At 42.7% G+C, this 19256-nt stretch overlaps 1 protein-coding gene and 1 long non-coding RNA gene across 5 annotated transcripts in view; one reads left to right on the top strand and one right to left on the bottom strand.

Annotated features, from left to right (window-relative positions):
• PDZRN4 (PDZ domain containing ring finger 4) overlaps positions 1-7330 on the top strand; it is a 296728-nt gene extending 289398 nt beyond the window's left edge. For all 3 annotated transcript variants that reach the window (XM_073222672.1, XM_073222673.1, XM_017641245.3), the window contains 2 exons: positions 1904-2020; positions 5033-7330. In XM_073222672.1, the coding sequence (XP_073078773.1) occupies positions 1904-2020; positions 5033-6538 (1623 nt within the window). In that variant the 3' untranslated portion in view covers positions 6539-7330. The remainder of the gene's footprint in view (positions 1-1903; positions 2021-5032) is intronic.
• Positions 1-19256, bottom strand: part of LOC108384349 (uncharacterized) — a 322167-nt gene that overhangs the window by 6355 nt on the left and 296556 nt on the right. For both annotated transcript variants that reach the window (XR_001849999.3, XR_012125517.1), the window contains exon 4: positions 1166-1290. This is a non-coding gene — a long non-coding RNA (uncharacterized lncRNA). The remainder of the gene's footprint in view (positions 1-1165; positions 1291-19256) is intronic.

Here is a 19256-nt window from a genome sequence, read left to right as displayed (position 1 = left end):
CTGGGGCAGAGAGGCCTCTCATAAGAACCTGCAGCCCCACCTGTGATACAGTGCAGTTTGTCCCTTTCTCTAAAATGCCACATGTGACCCACCCCCATGCAGACAGACCCCTGCAGAATAATGAGAGTCCTTTCCTGCAGCTCAGCTCACGGGAAAGGGCTGTCTGCCAGCGTCACACTCAGACTGCCGTGCGTGCACATCTAGGTGGAAAGGGAAATGCAAAAGGGAAAGGAAGTGAGCAAGAAGAATCTCTGCTCCTTCCAGGGCTGCATATACTCCAGCCCAGAGGAAAGCCTTATCAAAATAGACATACACTGCGTTACAGGGCGTCGCTCATTTCTACTGTTTCTCCTTCTCTCCCCCACCCCCACCACTTCACTGAACTTTCAAGAGATTCTGTTGTGTTATTCACTATATAAAATATTTTGCTTTGACCTGATTAAAGAAAAATTCCTTGGTATGCATGAAGGAGTCAACATTTCTAGCTTTAAGTAATTTCTTTTGGAGTCTGGCATTTACAGCTTCATGAAACTTAAAAAGGATTAAAGAATATAAAACTTGGACAATTATAAATTGGACTGAATTTAAATTTTTAGGCAGCTTAATTTTCATAATTTTCATCTGCATATCAAAGTCAGTGGGGTGGAACTTGGTAAAGTTATTCAGGCTACATTAAGATAAATGAGGATGAATAATGTGTGTACGCTTTCCGTCCCAGTCAAATTTGAGGTGATATAAGTTCTAGATCACCTTTAATGAATATCAAGAAACCTATGATTGCCTTCCTATTAATATGACACAGACACACTGTCTTTTCTGATGCAGTCTAGTGGCATTCCTTCAGTTTGTTTTGTTTTTAAGTTTTACAAGTCCATTTATCTTTATGGGCGTACTTTGCCCATCTGCCTGGTGGTGGAAACACACCCAAACCATCATCAACCATAGCTCCCAGGAAAGCTGCTGTTTCTTGGTAACAAATAAAGTTGAGTTTTGACAATAATTCAGCTAATTGAATCAGCATGGACAGCTAACATATGTAACCCAGCTCCCAAAACCCACTTTGAGGCAAACGATCTGTGTTGGCTGTCAACACTAATCAGGGGAGCAAGGTAACCACCAGTTTTCCACTTCACTTGGGATTGAGGAGCCAAAAGGATTTGCTCACCTTAATTCGTGTGAGATTCCCACAGAATCCATGCGTTCAGGACCCACCACAAGACCCCGCACGGTCTGCACGGCTCCACCAAGCCTTTAAATGCAACATTTAAGGTATTTTCCTTCCCCCTGGACCTGCAAAATGAATCAAAATAGACATAGTATAGCATAACTTTTTTTTAAGAAAAATAACCTAGAATTTTCCTTTTTTGCCCCCCAGATAAAAATAAATACTGTCATATATGTGACAAGCAGCCATCTTATAACTTGGAAGCCATCACCTGAAAATAAAAAGCAGGAAAGTGGCATCAGTGTGGGGGCGGGGGGCTCTGCGCAGCCGCATTGGGGGTTGCCACTAAGGCAAAGAGCCCAGGGGTCTCCTGGCCCCGTTGGTACCATCCATCAGTCCTGTGACTCGGGGACTGTGGGAGGTCGTGGGCGGGACCGCCGTGGGTTAGGCAATGTGCTTTTCATACATTCTGAAACATGGTAATATCCTAATTCGACAAGATCCACTTGGTTAGGGGAGAAAATCAGTAGCTCTGTTTCCAGGAAGGATAAAAGGCACACGGGTCTCATTTCTTTGTATCACCTTTCCGCCTCCTGAGAGGTGAACTATCCCAGGCTGGTACTCCGACAAGAATCATTATGGTAAAAGGAACTGGTCAGGCGTCGCCGTATCAGTTTGCCCTGTTTTAGCGTGAGTTCTCGCTGACCTCATACGATGTTCTAATGTTTTCTTCTGCAGCTGGATGAAGGCTGGCTGGAGGATGAAAGGAGCGGATTCTTGGAGGAGTTAAACTTGGAGACGTTGGAAGAACAGCACGAGGAAGGGACGAAGTACCCCGCCGACGAGGTGAAGCAGGTAAGACCCACGGTTTTGAACCACGTCATTTGAAATGTTTCTAGTTCATTTTTTAATGTAAAGCCATAAATGGAGTAAAAAACAAAATCAGAGAGTTTGATCAAGCATCTCTGTAATGGTAAGTTTTCAGAGCAAATGATCATCTCACTTGTAGCAGAAAGAATAAATAAATTATTTTCTATTAAGAATATTTGTAGCTTGGGAAGCTTAGGGGCCATCTGTTCAGGAGAGTAGTTTTCAAATGCTGACCCAGCTATTCTTTGACTTAACTCAGAAATTTAATAGTAAAAATGTGTTGTTTCTCAATACACCAGCTGAAGACAAACTATATCCCATGAGGTAAACTCTCCCCCCAAAAAGTAATTTTATGCTTTAAAATACTATTGTATTTATTTGAATATTTAGGAAACCAAGGGATGATTCTGATCTGATGTAAGTCATCAACCTTATTGGAGATCACGATTATGTCTGTATGCTCCTGAAGAGAAAGAGCTCTGACTTGGGATCACTGACATCATTTTGCCTTAGGGTCCCATAATCACTCAACAGCAATTCTGAGCTAATATGGTCCAAGTACCACACTTGGTCCTGAGGCTGTGGGAAAAAAAGGGCAAAGTTTCCTGCCCTAAATTAATTCACTGCCCATAAAATATCATAGTGTGGTTTGTGGTGACCCGAGTCTTAGGATTATTTTCATTTTTTGCTGTTTGTTTTCCTACTGGATAAAAAGATCAACATATCCTAGGTATTTTATGTTGGATTCATGTCATTGATCCTCTTGATCAATTTTTACTAACACTTCACTGTGGGTTTTTCTGATCTGTTTAATTATCATTGTCTTCTCAACAGTAATTGTTAACACTTCCCAAAAGATAGTTTTTAAAAAGATCCTGGACAGTTCGGCTTCGCTACATAAAACACAAACATCCCACCACTTCAGCAAGCTGAACGGCGGACATGCTGACATGCTGGCACCCCCTCACCGAGATGTGTGTATGTGCCCACGTCCACACATTAGATGAATTGTTAGAATGCACACTACAGTGTCGACACAGCTGTGTGGGCCGTACTCCGTGCTGATCACAGCTGCTCAATGGCTACTTCCCGAGTAGCAGTTCATGTTCAGAGGTGATGCTTCTCAGTATAGGTAGGACAGATTGAAATTTTTATGTATGACTTCAACATTGGCCACAAATTAAGATATTTTTTGGTGGCAGCTGCTAGTTACAAGCCAGAAAGTCCTTGCTCCAGGCTTCTCGCTCATAGATACAAAATGTGACCTGATACAGAATTGACAGGAGGATGTTGGAATAAAGAAAGAAGGGCGAAATCCTGTCCAGCCGAAGTGATGTGGTGTCAAATGCTGCCTACTCACCAGACACAATACGAATGCTAGGTCTTTTGAGGTAACACTAGATGTCCCTGAGGTTAGATTCTCATTGTGTGGGAATTTTTCTTCACCGTGAGACTGAAAAATGATGAGAAGTACAGAAACCTTTTAAAGTCCTTTGCCCCTATAAACAATAATACTACATTAGAAATGTCTTGGTAGAAACATCGCCTGCCACTATAATAATTCTACAGAGATATGATAAATGATAGAGTAGCATTCTATTAGAAACCAGGAATTCTAGGTTTCAGAATGGGAAACTTTTTATTTTCACAGTGACAAAAGAAAGGGACAATCCAAAGAAAGAAAAGGTGTATCATAAACATTACCTTTCATCAATAAGACATTTAAAATTTTAGTATGTTTTTAACAAATGAGGAAAAATATTTTAGGAGAAGACAGAATCCTAGAGTAACATGATACACAATCATTTCTCTCGAGTTTATGTTTTGTTCTGCCATTATTTCTGTGGAAGAAAATAACAATCTAGTGATAACCTTTCAGACCTGTTTTAGAATACCTTTTTTCACCATTCTGTCCTCCTTTAACATTTTATTATATAATAAATACCTGCTATAGGAAAAAAAAAGTACATCTATACAAAATAGTAACCTTACACACAAAAAAAATACAACTTAGAAACCACTGTGTAGACTACCTTCTGATGAGAAGGCAGACAGGAAGGACTTTACCCTTTCACAGAGGACTACATATGCCTCCCTAAGAACAGTGGCAATTAGCTGCTCTGCATGAAAGCCCAGAATTACCAGGATGTGAAGTTTCTGTGTGTGTGTGTGTGTGTGTGTGTGTGTGTGTGTGTGTGTACACATATATGTCAGAAATACATTTTTTGACATTCTGCCCATACGCAGAAAGAGTAGAAAAATCTTTTTAAGTAATCAAATGAGTCCTAAGAGGCTCTTGTTGCTCTTGAGCAATGTGGTTTGCAGATGCACTGATGTCAGAGCCCACAGACAAGAACGTGGCACCCTGGTCCTGGGCACATCAGAATCCTGGTGCTGGCAGGTGTCGCTGGGCTTCTAGACCTCTCTCTGTCACTCACAAACCAAAGCCTTCTGGAATTAAGACTCGTCACCTATGGATAGGGGTCCCGATGCTCCAGTACTTACCTTTCCCTGAAATTTTGTCATGTTTGGCTTACCATTCATTAGCAGTGTATTACTAGATCAGTGAAGTGTCCTCTGAATTTAAGGAAAGTTCATAAAAAATAAGCTTCTGACCTCCAGGCTTCCATATCATTGAAGGCCACTTTGATATTCTGTCTTAATGACCCTTTTTTCTGTTATCACCTGAGGAACTGATGACATTACCTCCTCTACTCACCCTCAAGACAGTTTCCCAAGTAGGAAAAAACCTTAAGAGAAGAATCACTTATTCAAGTGTGCCCTGTTTTATTTATCCCCAAGAGAATCCTAGCCATAGACAAGCAGCTTTTTATTTGTTTCAGTTCATAAAAAGCTGCCTTGAGCTAGTTGCCTTAATTTCTAAAATTATTACGGATACTGAAGTTAGCAGTTTTCTAGGAACTACACTTTTGCCAAGGAGCACTGTTTTCCTAGCAAGTTTTTCAACACTATGTTCTGTTCCCTTTACTTTCTCAGCCAAAAACACAAGAGGAAGAAGAAGGCACCACAGACACAGCCACATCCTCGTCCAATCACCCCGGGAAGGACAGTGGAGTGGGGCGCAACGACGAGAGCTCGGAGCAGGAGCACGCGGCCAGGGACCCCACGGGCGCATCTCGGAAGGGCGGCACCGTGCTGGGGCAGAGCCAGGGCGCTCTGGGCAGCGCTGACCTGCGGCGCAACGAGAGCCTCATGTCCGGGGAGTGCCTCGACTCGGACTGCACTGGCCGCCGCGACGAGGAGGGTGAGAGATTCCAGCAGCTCCTGGAACTCAAGTGCAAGATCCGAAGCCATGGGGAGTATGACCTGTACTATTCGAGCAGCACAATGGGTTGCAGTCAAGGGGAGCAAGAGGGGGTGCAGCACGAGCTCCAGCTGCTCAACGAAGAGTTAAGGAACATCGAACTCGAGTGCCAGAGTATCATGCAGGCTCAGAGGCTCCAGAAAGTGCCCGACGACTGTGGAGACATCTGGGCATTGCACGATGGAGGGTTCCGGAATTATAACACCAGCATGGACGTGCCCAGGGGAAAGCTCGATGACATTATCGAACACCCGGAGAGGTCAGACAAGGACAGTTCTAGCGCTTACAACACGGCGGAGAGCTGCAGAAGCGCGCCGCTCACGGCCGACCGCTCCCCTGACAGCTCCCTCCCGAGGGTCGTCAGCCTCACCAATACGAAGAACCTGGGGAGCACGGCTGCGGCCAGCCAGGCCTCTTCTGGACAGGACAGCAAGTCCACGGCCGCCAAAGCCAAAGCCACGGAGCAAGGCAGCAGCGTGGAAGGCAAGGAGAGGGGTTCGGAGGGCGGCAAGCTTTCGGATCAGGAGAAGACAGGCAGCGGGCGCATCCCTTACCTCTCCCCCCACCACGGCTCCTCCTGTAGGGCTGCGAACATCCCGGCCCACGCGCGGCACTACCAGAGCTACATGCAGCTGGTGCAGCAGAGGTCCGCCGTCGAGTACGCGCAGAGTCAGCTCAGCCTGGTGAGCCTGTGCCGGGAGGCCCAGAAAGGCCCGGAGCCCAGGATGGAATGGAAGGTGAAGATGAGGAGCGATGGCAGCCGCTACATCACCAAGAGGCCCGTGCGAGACCGGCTCCTGAAGGAGCGGGCCTTAAAGATCAAGGAGGAGCGCAGCGGCATGACCACCGACGATGACACCATGAGCGAGATGAAGATGGGGCGCTACTGGAGCAAAGAGGAGAGAAAGCAGCACCTGGTGCGGGCCAAGGAGCAGCGCCGGCGCCGCGAGTGCATGATGCGCAGCCGGCTGGAGGGCCCCAAGGAGGGCCCGCCGGGCAGTGGCGAGGGCAAGAAGGAGGTCAGCGTCATCGAGCTGAGCCACAGGAAGATGATGAAGAAGAGGAACAGGAAAATCTTGGACAACTGGATGACGATCCAAGAACTGATGACCCACGGGGCCAAGTCCCCAGACGGCACTCACGTTCCTAACGCCTTTTTGTCAGTCACCACCGTATGACCCGAGGAAAGGGGCGCAGCCGGCTCTAAGGGGTGCTACCACTTTGGGTAGAGAACGATTGCCTCGTTCAATGTGGCGTTTTTATATATATTTTGTGACTCTTTATAGGTTACATTTTTTTTGTAAGCAAGAATATCCCGTAATTTTCCATTTGTTTTTCATATTCTGGTACCTTCTTTTTGGCTGAGATCTTTCTTTGACTTGTTATATATTCATATTGCTCATTTATATATATAAAAAACAAAAGGAAAGAAAAAAAATCAACGAAAATACTGAGGAGCCACTTAAGTTCCTATTTTCATGTATCTATTGTAAGTTAAGATCTGGATTTATTTCTCTAGTTTACTTATTTTCTACTTTAATAACTCAATGCTGAAACATTTCTATGCTCGCTTCTTGGCATAAAAACTATTAAATCAAACCTGTTAATGAATCGTGTGCCACCTGTTGTCTACACATAAAAACCACCTCTTTTAGACATCCTGTTGTGCGTTTAACACACCAATGGCCGTCGTTTCTGTCTCCGTAAAGTGTAGGTGGACAATCTTCCTGTGATCTGTAGTGACATTGGTCATGTAGCTAGACAATTGTGGTAATTGTGACAATAAACGAGAAATAAATTATTGATTATCCTTAAGAAAAGTTATCAAGGAGTGTTTTATTTTCATTGTCCACTGTGGTTAACAGACATAAATTAGTTATATATGTATACTATTTAGAAGACTCCTAATTGTGGATTATAAAATGTGTACATTTTCTATCACTTTTTTTGAATAAAAGTGTCTTGAAATACTTCCCAGAGAGCGTGTCACATATTCTTACCATGATTAAATTAGATAATATACGTACAGCATCAAATAGATGCTAACTAAATGTTCAGTAAACATGAGTTCATGCTTCCCTTGCCTGCCTCCCATGTAAGGAAAAATTTAGGGAAAAATTTAAGGAGAAATTCAGTGGAGAGAGAGGCCCAGTGACTTGTCCGAGAATGTTTACAGTGATACTGTAGATTAACTTGGGCTGTGGTAACAAAATACCATAGAGTGGGTGACTTAGACATCAGGAATTTATTCTCACAGCTCGGGAGGCTGGGAAGTCCAAGATCAAGGTCCTGGCCAATTCAGTTCCCTAGAGAGGGCTCTGTCCCTGTCTAACAGGTGGCCACCCTCTCCCTGTCCTCACATGGTGGAGGAAGAGAGAGGAATCTCTCCAGTGTCTTCCTATAAGGGCACTAGTCCCATCATGAGGGCCACCTTCACAACTTCATCCAGACCTTTTACCTTCCAAAGACCCCCAACTCCATACACCATAACACTGAATTTTAGGGGGACACAATTCACCCCATAGCACAATATGCATTTATTTAGTTCATCATTCAGGAATAAATTTTTGGAAACCATCATTTTAACAGTTTCCAGCATAATCAACTATAAATGCTATATATGTCAGTTGATTAAAAAGTGACAGTTGTTAGGTTATCAGATAGGTTTTTTTTTAATCTAGCTTTTCATCACAGAAACATAGAAACTATCACATGTCAATCATGTTGCCTCCAGAAGGAAGGCCAGACCTGCCACGTGCATACAAATAGTTTGAACTATTTTGACATAGTGGAGGCATATCTGTATTTTTTAAGCTACTTGCCTGTTTTTTAAAACCTGCAGTGGCACCATAATACCTCTTGAATCAGGATCTGGTGCCTCAGCCTTAAGAGCCCTGAGGCGGTGCCTCTTCGGGTTCTGTAACATTATTCCTGGGCCCTTAACAGCCTGCCGATTTGCCCTACAGTTATCTTAAGCTGTTCTCCTCTCTGGGGTTTCTGCGGCAAACCTTATACCTCCCTGAGAACGTAATCATATACACATTTTCTCTGGAGAGACTTGTTTTGATGACACCTGATTTCCCCAGCATTTTAGCATACACTATCACGTACCTGCAGTATTGTTTACCTTCAAACTTTTATTTACATTATTTAAATCACAGACAGAGACCTTACAGTCTCACTGCATAGCTCTAAAGTTCCTGGAGTTTGGCCCTTGTGTACCCCTGTCTTGTCTGTCTCTGGTAGAATGCCGTTTGAATAATAACGAATGCTAGTTAAATGATTTTATTCATCTATCCCTTTCCTTTTCGGTCCCTACTGATTTCTGTATTGGTCCTTTTGTTACTTTTTTTCACTCTTCTACTGTTTTAAGTTCTTACCTTTTGAAGGGCTATTATATAGCTGGAAAGAAATTAATCTTATTTACACATAATAAAGAGCTGGACTCAAAAATTGTAAGGTATTGAGAGTAATAGCAATCTAAACAATGGAAAATTTCATCACTTCTAACTGTAGCCATTGTTAATCCAATCAGTAAGACTACCCTGTACCTAGAGTTAATGTTTGATCAAATGGTTTTCAATAAGAATGCTTGCCTATTTTAATAGCCCAATTCTTTTCTGACTTAATGCCTATGGTTATTGTTTATCCTCCTGACACACTGAGTTTAAATATTCATTGAATTCAAATTACTTCCATAGATAAACATCATTTGGAACCAACATGTAGATTCTGCAGAAGAAACATGTACACATCTCACAGAATGCAGTGTTTCCAAAGTTACTGGTTTATTTTTATTATGGCCAAATGTGCTCGCCAATTTTTTTTTTAATGTGACTGTATTTTACATGTCTGTGTTTATTCAGTTCTACAACTTGAGAAATGTCTTATTCAAAAACCAGTGAAAATCTGAAAAATGTCATGTTTTATCTTTCTACATATCCTTGTGCTAAACATGACATTTTTAGCAGGTAAATAATAAATCTTGCTCAGCAAAGAAAAATGATTGGTTGTATATGGGATATTTTATTTTAATTCAGAAGAAATATGTGAATGTGAAGAAGAAAAATATTTTGCTTGGGCTACCTTTGAAATTCCATGTTTTTATTGCTTTTTATATTTAAGATGTAACAGAAATTGGTGTTAGGGTATGTGAATGACCTAAGGGGGTGAAAAACATTGTATGTTCAATGGGTATTTCTTCACTGCATGCCAAGAAGGTAGCTATTGTTGCCCATCTTATTTTGTATGAACTGTCCCTTTGTGAACACAGGCTGAAGGAGGACCCCCTCACATAGCCTTTCCATAGCTACACACTAACGTCATCCATGTCTGGTTCTTTCACCCTGTGAAAGTGATGGTGCCCCTGTTCACCTGCTCTTTCATGCTTATTGACTGACTATAATTTCTCTCTTAAATGGTTGACACGGAGCACTGTTTAATTTTTCTCCAAAATGCCCCAGGTTGCTTTCAATACCATTCAGTCACCTTTCGGCCGACCTGCCCCTGGCTCAGGCCCCATTACCCAGCAGTGTGTCCCTGCTCTCCGTGTGCCCTTTCCGTTCGATCCCCTTAGGCTGGCAACACTTGGCCTCCCTTTCCTCCTGTTCTGATACCTTCAGGAGTCTTTTCCTGAGTCTGAGTTAAAGCCTGAGTGCCTGAGATTATTACCCAAGGACTCCCAGAATTTACCCTCAACCTATTGTTCCACCTGATCTCACACTTCACTCCAGGAGGGGGGCTTCCAACTCAGACCTCAGGAAACCAGCGCCCTGGGTAGATGTATATAACTTGATGCTCATTATCTTTCTATTTCTACTAATAACCATTAATATAATTGATATAGCTAATCATAATAATTATTTAATAATTTATAATAATTTTCTTGAAGAACCAGCCCCTGGTTTCATTGATTTTCTTCCTACTGTTTTATTCTTCTCTATTTTATTTATTTCTTCTCTGATCTTTATTATGTCCCTCCTTCTACTAGCTTTGGGATTCAAGTGTTCTTCTTTGTCTAGTTTCTTTAATTGTGAGTTCATACTGTTCATCTGGGATTGTTCTTGTGTCTTGAGGTAAGCCTGTATTGTTATGTACCTGCCTCTTAGAACTGCCTTTGCAGCATCCCACAGATTTTGGGCTGTTGAATTTTTGTTTTCATTTGTCTCCAAGGATTGCTTGATTTCTGTTTTAATTTGTTCGCTGATCCATTGATTTATTTAGAAGCATTTGTTTAGCCTCCATGTGCGTGTAGGTTTTGTTTTCTTTAAGTCATTTATTTCTAGTTTCATACCACTGTGGTTGAAGTAGCCTTGATATAATTTCAATCTTTTTTAATTTATTGAGGCTCTTTTTGTGGCCCCTAGTGTGTACATAAAATTGATATGACTAATCATAATAATTTTTAAACAATTTCTATTAAGTTTCAATTGATAAAGTTGAACACTGCAATAGGTTAATTAATTTACTTCTAAAAAAGAGTTTTAAAAATTTTCCTAACAAATTATTTCCCATTATTTGTCCTGAAGTTTTTGTTCTTTCTTCAGTTTTCTATGTCCATTTTCCAAAATAGATTTCTCTGGGGTATATTAAAGGACTTAAAGTTTAAATAAAACATTTCCTTCTGCAAATAGCATGAAACATTTCCAAATTTCAGTAAATAGTGGCTATAGGAAGTCATGGACAAAATAATTGGCCAAGATTGTCATCTATCGAGGAGTCTGAGATTCTTTTGTTCTGCTTTTGCTGTTTCCCCTCAAATTCACTGCCCTTTGAGCCAAAGCAGGACCAGTTTACACTGTAGCAGCTTTACAAGAAGTCTCTCTGTGGAGCTGAATAAAAAGATACTACAAAGCCAACAGGGGGATGTTTTTGGGTCCCCCTAGGCTGCTGCTTTCATCAGACAAGACTCCCCAAGTGTTTCAAGCCCACCATTCTCGTTTCCAGCTCTGCTCTGTGCTTGCAGTGTTTGGTTGAGATAAACCCTGTTTCTCTCTGTCCATGCCTCTACAATTTGTTTTTCACATCTTCCCATTTCTCCTGTAGATTTCCCCAACTCCTGCCAAAGGCGGCTCTTATTTCCAAATGCTCCTAAAGGTGATGTCTTAACACTCACTTGGTTTCCTACCCAATTGCAACTACTACTTTTCCATAATGTGTCTGTCCTGTGTCGTGTGTTGTACAATTAGTAACCATCACCACATATGTCCTTCTGGCATTTCTTCTGTTCTTCCAGACAATGGTGGCTCAGGATTTGGGGTGCCATGCATGTTTACGTATCCCAGTCAAGGCAGCTGTGTTGCAGCGAGCATTGCTCCTGAGCTCGTGGACTGTTTATACGAGGGTCCTGCTTGTTACTCGGTATCGTTCTACATGTTTTTTAACTTACTAATATCCACTGCTTGCTTACTGCCTCGCACGTCTGCCAGGTACCAGGGTTATATACTTAAATTACTGAAGCTCACTGCTGCTCCATACGGTGGAGATAGTCAGGGCCTTTCTCATAGGCAGGGAATTAAGTGCATTAATACATACAAAGAAGCTAGATGAGCGCTGGCACAAAGTGGGCACACAGCAGGGAATAGTTTTCATGCTTATTTACAGGTGAGCACACTCAGGCTAATATAATTTTAGTAATTTGCAGCAAATTCCATAGCTAGTAAGCAATAGATCTTTGCTTCAAACGCCTGGTGGCCTGCCTCAAAGCGTCTCTCCCTTCTCCTGGTCACAGCCTCCACATTAATTAAAACTGGGCATCGGAGCTAATGGCAACTTGTTTGCTGAACTCTGTCAGTTCTTCCCACGGAAGTCCAGGCCTTGACCCGCATCCTCTGCTTTCCTCATCTGCTCTACTGCACCAGTCAGCCTGGTTTTGGAATTGCATGTAACTCTGTACCTATGGTGGTGGGTTTTGTTCTTGATCCGTGAACCTATGAATGTGTCCCTAGGGTTAACCTGTACCCAACATTCTGCCTCCAACTTCCTATCACCCCTTTTCATTGCACTGCCTGCCATGGCCAGGATCAGAAACATGGAAGAGCTTCTTGGATATCCATTTGCTGGACTGTCACAGATCCTTACAGCCTGGTATCTTAATAGGAAGCAGAGTCAATGCTAGATATTCAGTCCTCGAATGTGCCTGAACAAGAAATTTAATAAACCTAGATATTTCTTCAACTTCACCTCTTTGATGGCGATAAGAATAGGTTAGACGGGCTACAACTTCCCAGTGGATCTTGGAATATTTGTGAGGTGCTTTAGACACTCTAAGTAGCAAAGTCTGCTCACAGGTTTCAAGAAACCAGCCCTGTCCTGATGTCCCCCCTATGACAGGGTCAGGGAGTATGGCACCGATTTCTATCTGTGGCCATTAAATTTAGCCTGACTTCATTTTGAGACAGAATGCTCATCAGAAAAATCGGTCAGATAGAGAACACACACACACACACACACACACACACACACACACACACACACACACACAAGTAGAAATGGTGTAAAATAGTCAAGAGAAGGAAATGTGTTTGAGAACCTACACTGTTCACCGTGTCAGATGCTTAGTATGGCTCATTAATAAACTTCTTGCTGTGGGGAGATGAAATATGAGCACATGAAAAGAAATCTAACTGCATCAAGCAGTCAGTCCAGAGGGATGCAGCCAGGGAGGGGCACAGGAGGGCAGGGAGGAATGAGGGCATCCTACAGCAGCCACCCTCTTTGGGAAGTCTTACCTGGCCTCACAGCCAGCCTCAAGTAACAACCCACCCATAGCACAATTCCCAGCCCTTCTGAGACCTTGAACAAGCTATGTCCCCTCTCTGAGTCCCCATTTTCTCAGTTGCAAAATGAGAATATTCGAGTAAGTGGTCTCCAGTGCCCACTTTATTTTCAGCATCCTAAAAGTTGGCTGTAATGTAACATTTTATTCCACATTTCTTGTTGCCGCAGCCATACCAAAATGTGTTATGTAGGTATCTTCAACTCATTACCTACAAGTGAAGCAAATAAGGAGATTTTCAACAGGAGAAGTAAGAAAGCAATCCACCCGTGTAAAGAATGCCTACCCGCCCTTCCCACTGGTCGTGAGCTGCCACCCCACCAACTCTGTTTCTAGAAGCTGTTATGGCAGTTACCACCCTCCGGAGGACCGCACTCTAGAACGGCACGGAGCTGGCCTCTAGCAGAGGGCCCTGGGTCCTCTGTCGTTGTGTGTTTACAGAGAAGATGGGAAGGGAAGCGATCACCCACCGCGTGGACGCCCCTCGGCTTTGCTGCCCAGGTACAGCTTTGCCAGCAGGAGGGCCTCCATGGCCGCAGGCAGGCGCACTGGCTGGTTTCTCCACATAACATACCACCTGCGTTTCAGCTATGAGATGAGAAGGGCGGGAGGGTGAGGGGCCAGGTCATGAAGGGTTTTATATCTGAGTAAGTGGGAGAGAGAAAGTGATCAAATGGATGTTTTAGAATGATCTTATATTGAACAAGGGGCAGTGAGTACAGAAGGGAGATTTGACCCAAGTGAGGGACTAAGTTACAGATGTAGCAAATAAAATACAGAATACCCAGTTAAATTCACATTTCAGAAAAACTGACTAATTTTTTTGACATTATATTAAAAATTAATTATACTCATATTAAAAATTATTGTTTATCTGCAGTTTTCATTTACCTGCATTTTATCTGGCAATCCTATAGAGAAGTAGGATAGCCAGGTCTTGGGGGCTGACTGGGTGTAGAGCAGGGGATCAGCAGAGGGGGGAAGATACCGAGCGTGTTGTCCATGCCTCTAGCTGAGGAACTGAGTGCATGATGGGACCACGCAGGAAAAAATGCTTAGCATGAGAAAGATGTTTTTCAAGAAAAGGTAACCAATGCAGTCTTGGGGGTGTTGATTCTAAGGTACCAATAGAACAATCCAGGAGAAAAGTCGAATGGGAGATTTAAAAAGCACGTACAGAATTCGGAATAGGAGACAGGGACTGGAGAGGTCATGCTGGAGGCACCGATACTAACAGCCCCTGTTTTCTCTCTTTCCCCTAGACCCTTCCTCACCCACAAAGCTCTGGTTACCAGGAGAGGAGCAGCAGACAGGAGCCTGCTGATGGTCAAGGAGGTAGGGGACATACCAAGTTGCCATTGCCTTCCTTCTCCAAGCGCACCCTGCTTAGCTGGTGGACCTGGTTTGCAGATATCACATCTCTGCCTCATTAAGAATGGAAAGCAAGAAGATCCCCTGCACATGTCCCCCCAGATCTTCTAAAGCCACCTGCACGTCTAGAGAATGGTGCTAGAAAGATTCCCCAGAGCATCTGGGAAAGCACCCCATAACCAAATATGTCCATATTTCATCAGCAAAACCTGTCTAGTTAAACTATAAATAGCCCCATACACATTCAGGCCAAGTTCTGTGACCCAATTCTTTATGGAAAAAGTTTTTTCAGAAATGTATGAATTTTGGAGTTTCAGCTGAAGGATTATGAACCTTATTTATTACATCAATGATAATAGCTCTGAACAACGCCTTTCTACTTTACATCATTCCACAAGGGCCCACAAACAGTCTCCTCTTTCTTTTGTTTGTCCTCCTTTTTAAAGGGAATAAATAGTCTTCCATCATATTGCTATAACATAGGTGTATTAATGCATGCTCCATATACATATATTTATTGTCTCTAATCTTTATTGCAGTCAGTGCCTCATTTAATAACCTTATAAATATATCATTCCATGAATGAGTCAGGCAAACGTCTGGGAAGTGGAATTGCAGGGTCAAAGGATATGTGCATTTGTGATAGTTGATGGTTGATTTTACCCTCCACAGAGGTGGCATGATTTCAACTCCTACCAGCAGAGATATAACTGACTTACAACATTGTGCAAATTTAAGGTGTACAAAATGATTTGATACATACATAAATTGTGAAATAATTACCACAATAAGGTTAATTAACACCTCTATCACCTACATTATTACCATTTTTTTGGTGTGATGAGAACATTAAGCAACTTTCGAGTGTACAATAGAATACCGTTAATTTTCGTCCCCATAAGATTCCCAGAGCTTACTCATCTTATAGCTAGAAGTTTGTACCCTTTGATAAATTCTCACCATTTTCCCCACTTCCCAGCCCCTGGCAACCACCATTCTCTCTTTCTATGAGTCCAGCATTTTAGGTTCCACATATAAGTGAGCTCATACAATATTTGTCTTTCTCTGGCTTATTTCACTTAGCATAATGCTCTCAAAGTTCATACAAGCTGTGGCAAATGGCAGGACTTCCTTTTATCATGGCTGAAAAATGTTGCATTGTATATCCAAGCCACATTTTCTTCATCCATTCACCTGCTGCTGGAAGCTTAGGTTGTCCCCATGTCCTGGCTGTTGTGAACGATACTGTCGTCGAGACAGTGATGAACTTCCTCTGGATGTGTTACCCATGCGGGGGATTGATGGATTATGGGGTGGTTCTGTTTTTAATTTTTTGAGGGACCTGCATACTGTTTTCCACAGTGGCTGCACCAGTTTGCACTCCCACCAACAGTGCACAAGGGTTTCCTTTGCTCCACATCCTTGCCAGCATCTGTTATTTCTTGTCTTTTTGATGATAGCCGTTCTACCATGTGTGAGGTGATATCTCATTGCGGTTTGATTTGCATTTCCCTGATGATTAGTGAGGTGGAACGCCTTTCCACGTACTTATTGGCCATTTGTATGTCTTCTTTGGAAAACTGCCCGTTCAATTCCTTTGCTTCTTCTTACCTGGATTATTTGGAGGGTTTTTGCTATTTAGCTGTAGTTCTTTTTCGCAGGTTACCTCCTGGTACCATGAAAATCTATACCCCCAACTACAGCTGACTGGACATGAAACTAGACACCCAACCCATGGACTTCCAAACTTGAGCCATTATAATGAATAATGAAGTGGTAAGCACACTTGTTCATACATGTGTATGTACTAATATGATTATTTCCTTTGGATAAATAACAAGAAATGAGATGTTTAAATCATATTCTTAAAAGGTCCTGAAGAAAGTTACAACTGCATTCTCAACAGTGCATGAGAATATCCATTTGTTAGAAAAAAATAAATACTTGCCTTCGGATCTCACTGTGTCAGAGCAGAACCCCCAGCTGCAAGACTATGTACACCCAGGGGGGCCTGTCACCATGGAACAAGTTCAGTGGATCTGCCACCCGTGAACATGGGAAGGAGCTAGCCAAATTCTCCATAGTGTGATGGGAGAGAACTTGCTGCACGCACTACGTTCTTAGGAAAAGTACGGACACACCCTTTTTGGGAAAAACAGTTTTTACATCCTAGAGTTTCTTTCATTTACATATGGATTTTGCTTTCCTGTATCATTTGAAAGTTCTAGCAAGTGTTTACTTTCCTTCCAAGATATATTTCAAAAGTCGTGGAAGACAAAAATGAGGCATTGTTAATATGAGGATATTTCAATCGTGTGAGAATAGACTATATATCACATATCTATGTGTAGATGGAAAAGTGCACGTCTGTATAAAGAGTATGCATGTGTCAAAGAGAGGGTGTACTCGATAGATCTAAGAAGCAGTGTGACATGGTAGGAAGTATGCTGAGCTAGTAATGAAAATACTAGACCCGGCTCTTTATAAACTATGTGATCTTGAGCAGATTACTTGATCTTTAAGGGTCAATAAAATAGAAGAACCAAGAAATAGGACACTTTCTAGCTCTGAAATGATAAGAAATGACTCAGACAACTGCGTATGAGAAGGTGATCAGAGCTGTGAATTACTTGAGAGCAGTCAGAAAGTTTCAAGGATTTTAATCAGTGACCAGTGAAAGTCAGGGCTCAACCAGATGTCGTCCCAGGTGACCTGACAAAGCCTTATCTGATGGCTGCCAATGAGCCAGAGACTGCGGTCCAGCCCTGGGGTCCCGCAGAACCACTGGCACTACCCAGGCATTGCTGAGAACCTAGGACTTTTTCCTGAGGATCCTGCCGAGAAGGCTGCATGAATCCTCAGGAGGACTGGATTTAGTCCTGAAAATGTTAAAAAGCATGTAAATAGGAGATATGTTCATCTTCTTCCTAAAGGAGAAGATACCCTGAGAATTAAATTTTTATGCTAGAAGACATAAAGGTTGTCACCATGTTTATGAGGGCTGGACTCTCTTTGGCAGAACTGTGGAAAAACCTTGAAGTGGGAAGTGGAGAGTCACCGAGCTTGTGGAATCCACTAGAGATCAACGCAGCCCCTCTTGGCACTTGAAAGGCTTCCCTTTAATTTTCTGATATGATTCAACCTTGCTGCCAACTTCCACTGAGCATAAATACTTTTGAGCCTTTGAAATCACCATCTTGATGACATATAGATGCTATACAGCGAGCAGTATGAAGGACATAAATATTCATGTCAGTCAAGATGCTGTCACACCTTAGACAGGATGGGATCTCCAAAATTAAGATATAAAAAGGATAATTCCATTTCCCCTCCCTTCTGTCTCTGGCTTCATTCCTGAATGAGTAGTGAGGCTAAAGAAGTGGAGCCTAACATTCCCATCAAGGTTCAGGTGTAAGAAATTAAAGCTAAAGACGAGTTCAACCCCAACAGTTTAATTTACTTCTCTTAAGATCTTTAATACCAAACTTATCAGTTCTCTGTTAGGCATTAACTTGTTAAATGAGTCTTAATTATACATAAGCAGATGGAGATTTGAATTAAAATTACCTTACACTCGAGTGGCTTTAGTTCATTATAACATATCTTCCTCTTAATCATTTAGGCAGTCTCATCATCTTTCATATAGAAAGTTATTAAAATATTCCAATTTCCATATTTCTTCAGATACAGCCGCTATTAAATGGCAAGTAACGCACATTAGGAGGTGACTTATACCATCCAAGAATTGGTGAATTATTCATGTCAGGAGCAATTTTTGTGCTTTTCTGTCATCGGTAACATTTTCTTTTAAATACTTTATATTTACTTGCTACATAGAACCTCACCTCATTTAATTTTAAGTACCAATTTTAATTCCATTCTATTTTCAGAGAGATGATGAAAAAGGACAGCATCCACTTTACTCCACACTTTGGTTCATCAAAGTCCAGAAAGCAGAGGTACAGGAGCAAGTTCCTTGGACACTTTTATGAAGTGATCGCCTTACTTAGTCTTTACTGAGGTTGCTTCTTAATCACATCAGCCTCGAAAAGACTTGTGCATCCCTGAACTTGCACACCCATGAAAAAACACTGTGCTTAAAATTAGCTCCCCTATGGCTAAATATTAAGAGACAACTCAGTCATGATTTAACCCCTGGAAGTTCATACTTCTTGACTTAATACCCAAACCTAAGATTTGTTCTTCAAAGTTGCGAAGAATGTTGAGGCAAGGATACACCCCAGATACTGTTCTCACTGGCTGATGACCCCAGGGCAGAGTAAGGCTAACCGAGGCCAACGAGCCACATGTCAGTGTTCCTGACAGTGAGGAACTGACAGCTGCTCCCCTGGGAACCGTCTTGAGAACAGTTTTGAAGCCCGACCCCGCCAGGCCTCCCTTCAGAAGCAGGCGTCCCCCCAGGCTGTCACCCACAGTGTCCAGGGACGCCCCGTTCCGGGGGCGCTGCAGCGCTTCCAGGCAGCAGGCGCTGGGACGGTGGGATCAGGCTCGGCCGCTGACAAGAGGGGACATGCTGAGTTGTGGCTGAGTCATCAGGACCACAGCTCCGTCAGCCTTGCCAAGCACCGTCATATTTCATTTATAAAACGGAGCAGAACATCATCCTTCCTGTTTGACAAAACGGAACAGGCAGCACAAGCCTTCCCGCACCTCTGACGGTGAGTCTCCAGTCCACGTGTGATCTGGAGAGGGGACAAACAGGGTCTGAGTTTCACGGGAGCCAGCGG

Source organism: Manis javanica, chromosome 15, assembly GCF_040802235.1.
Source record: "Manis javanica isolate MJ-LG chromosome 15, MJ_LKY, whole genome shotgun sequence".
NCBI classification, from domain to species: Eukaryota; Metazoa; Chordata; class Mammalia; order Pholidota; family Manidae; genus Manis; species Manis javanica.
Note: the sequence above shows the minus strand (reverse complement) of the source record. Positions and strands in the feature narration are given on the sequence as shown.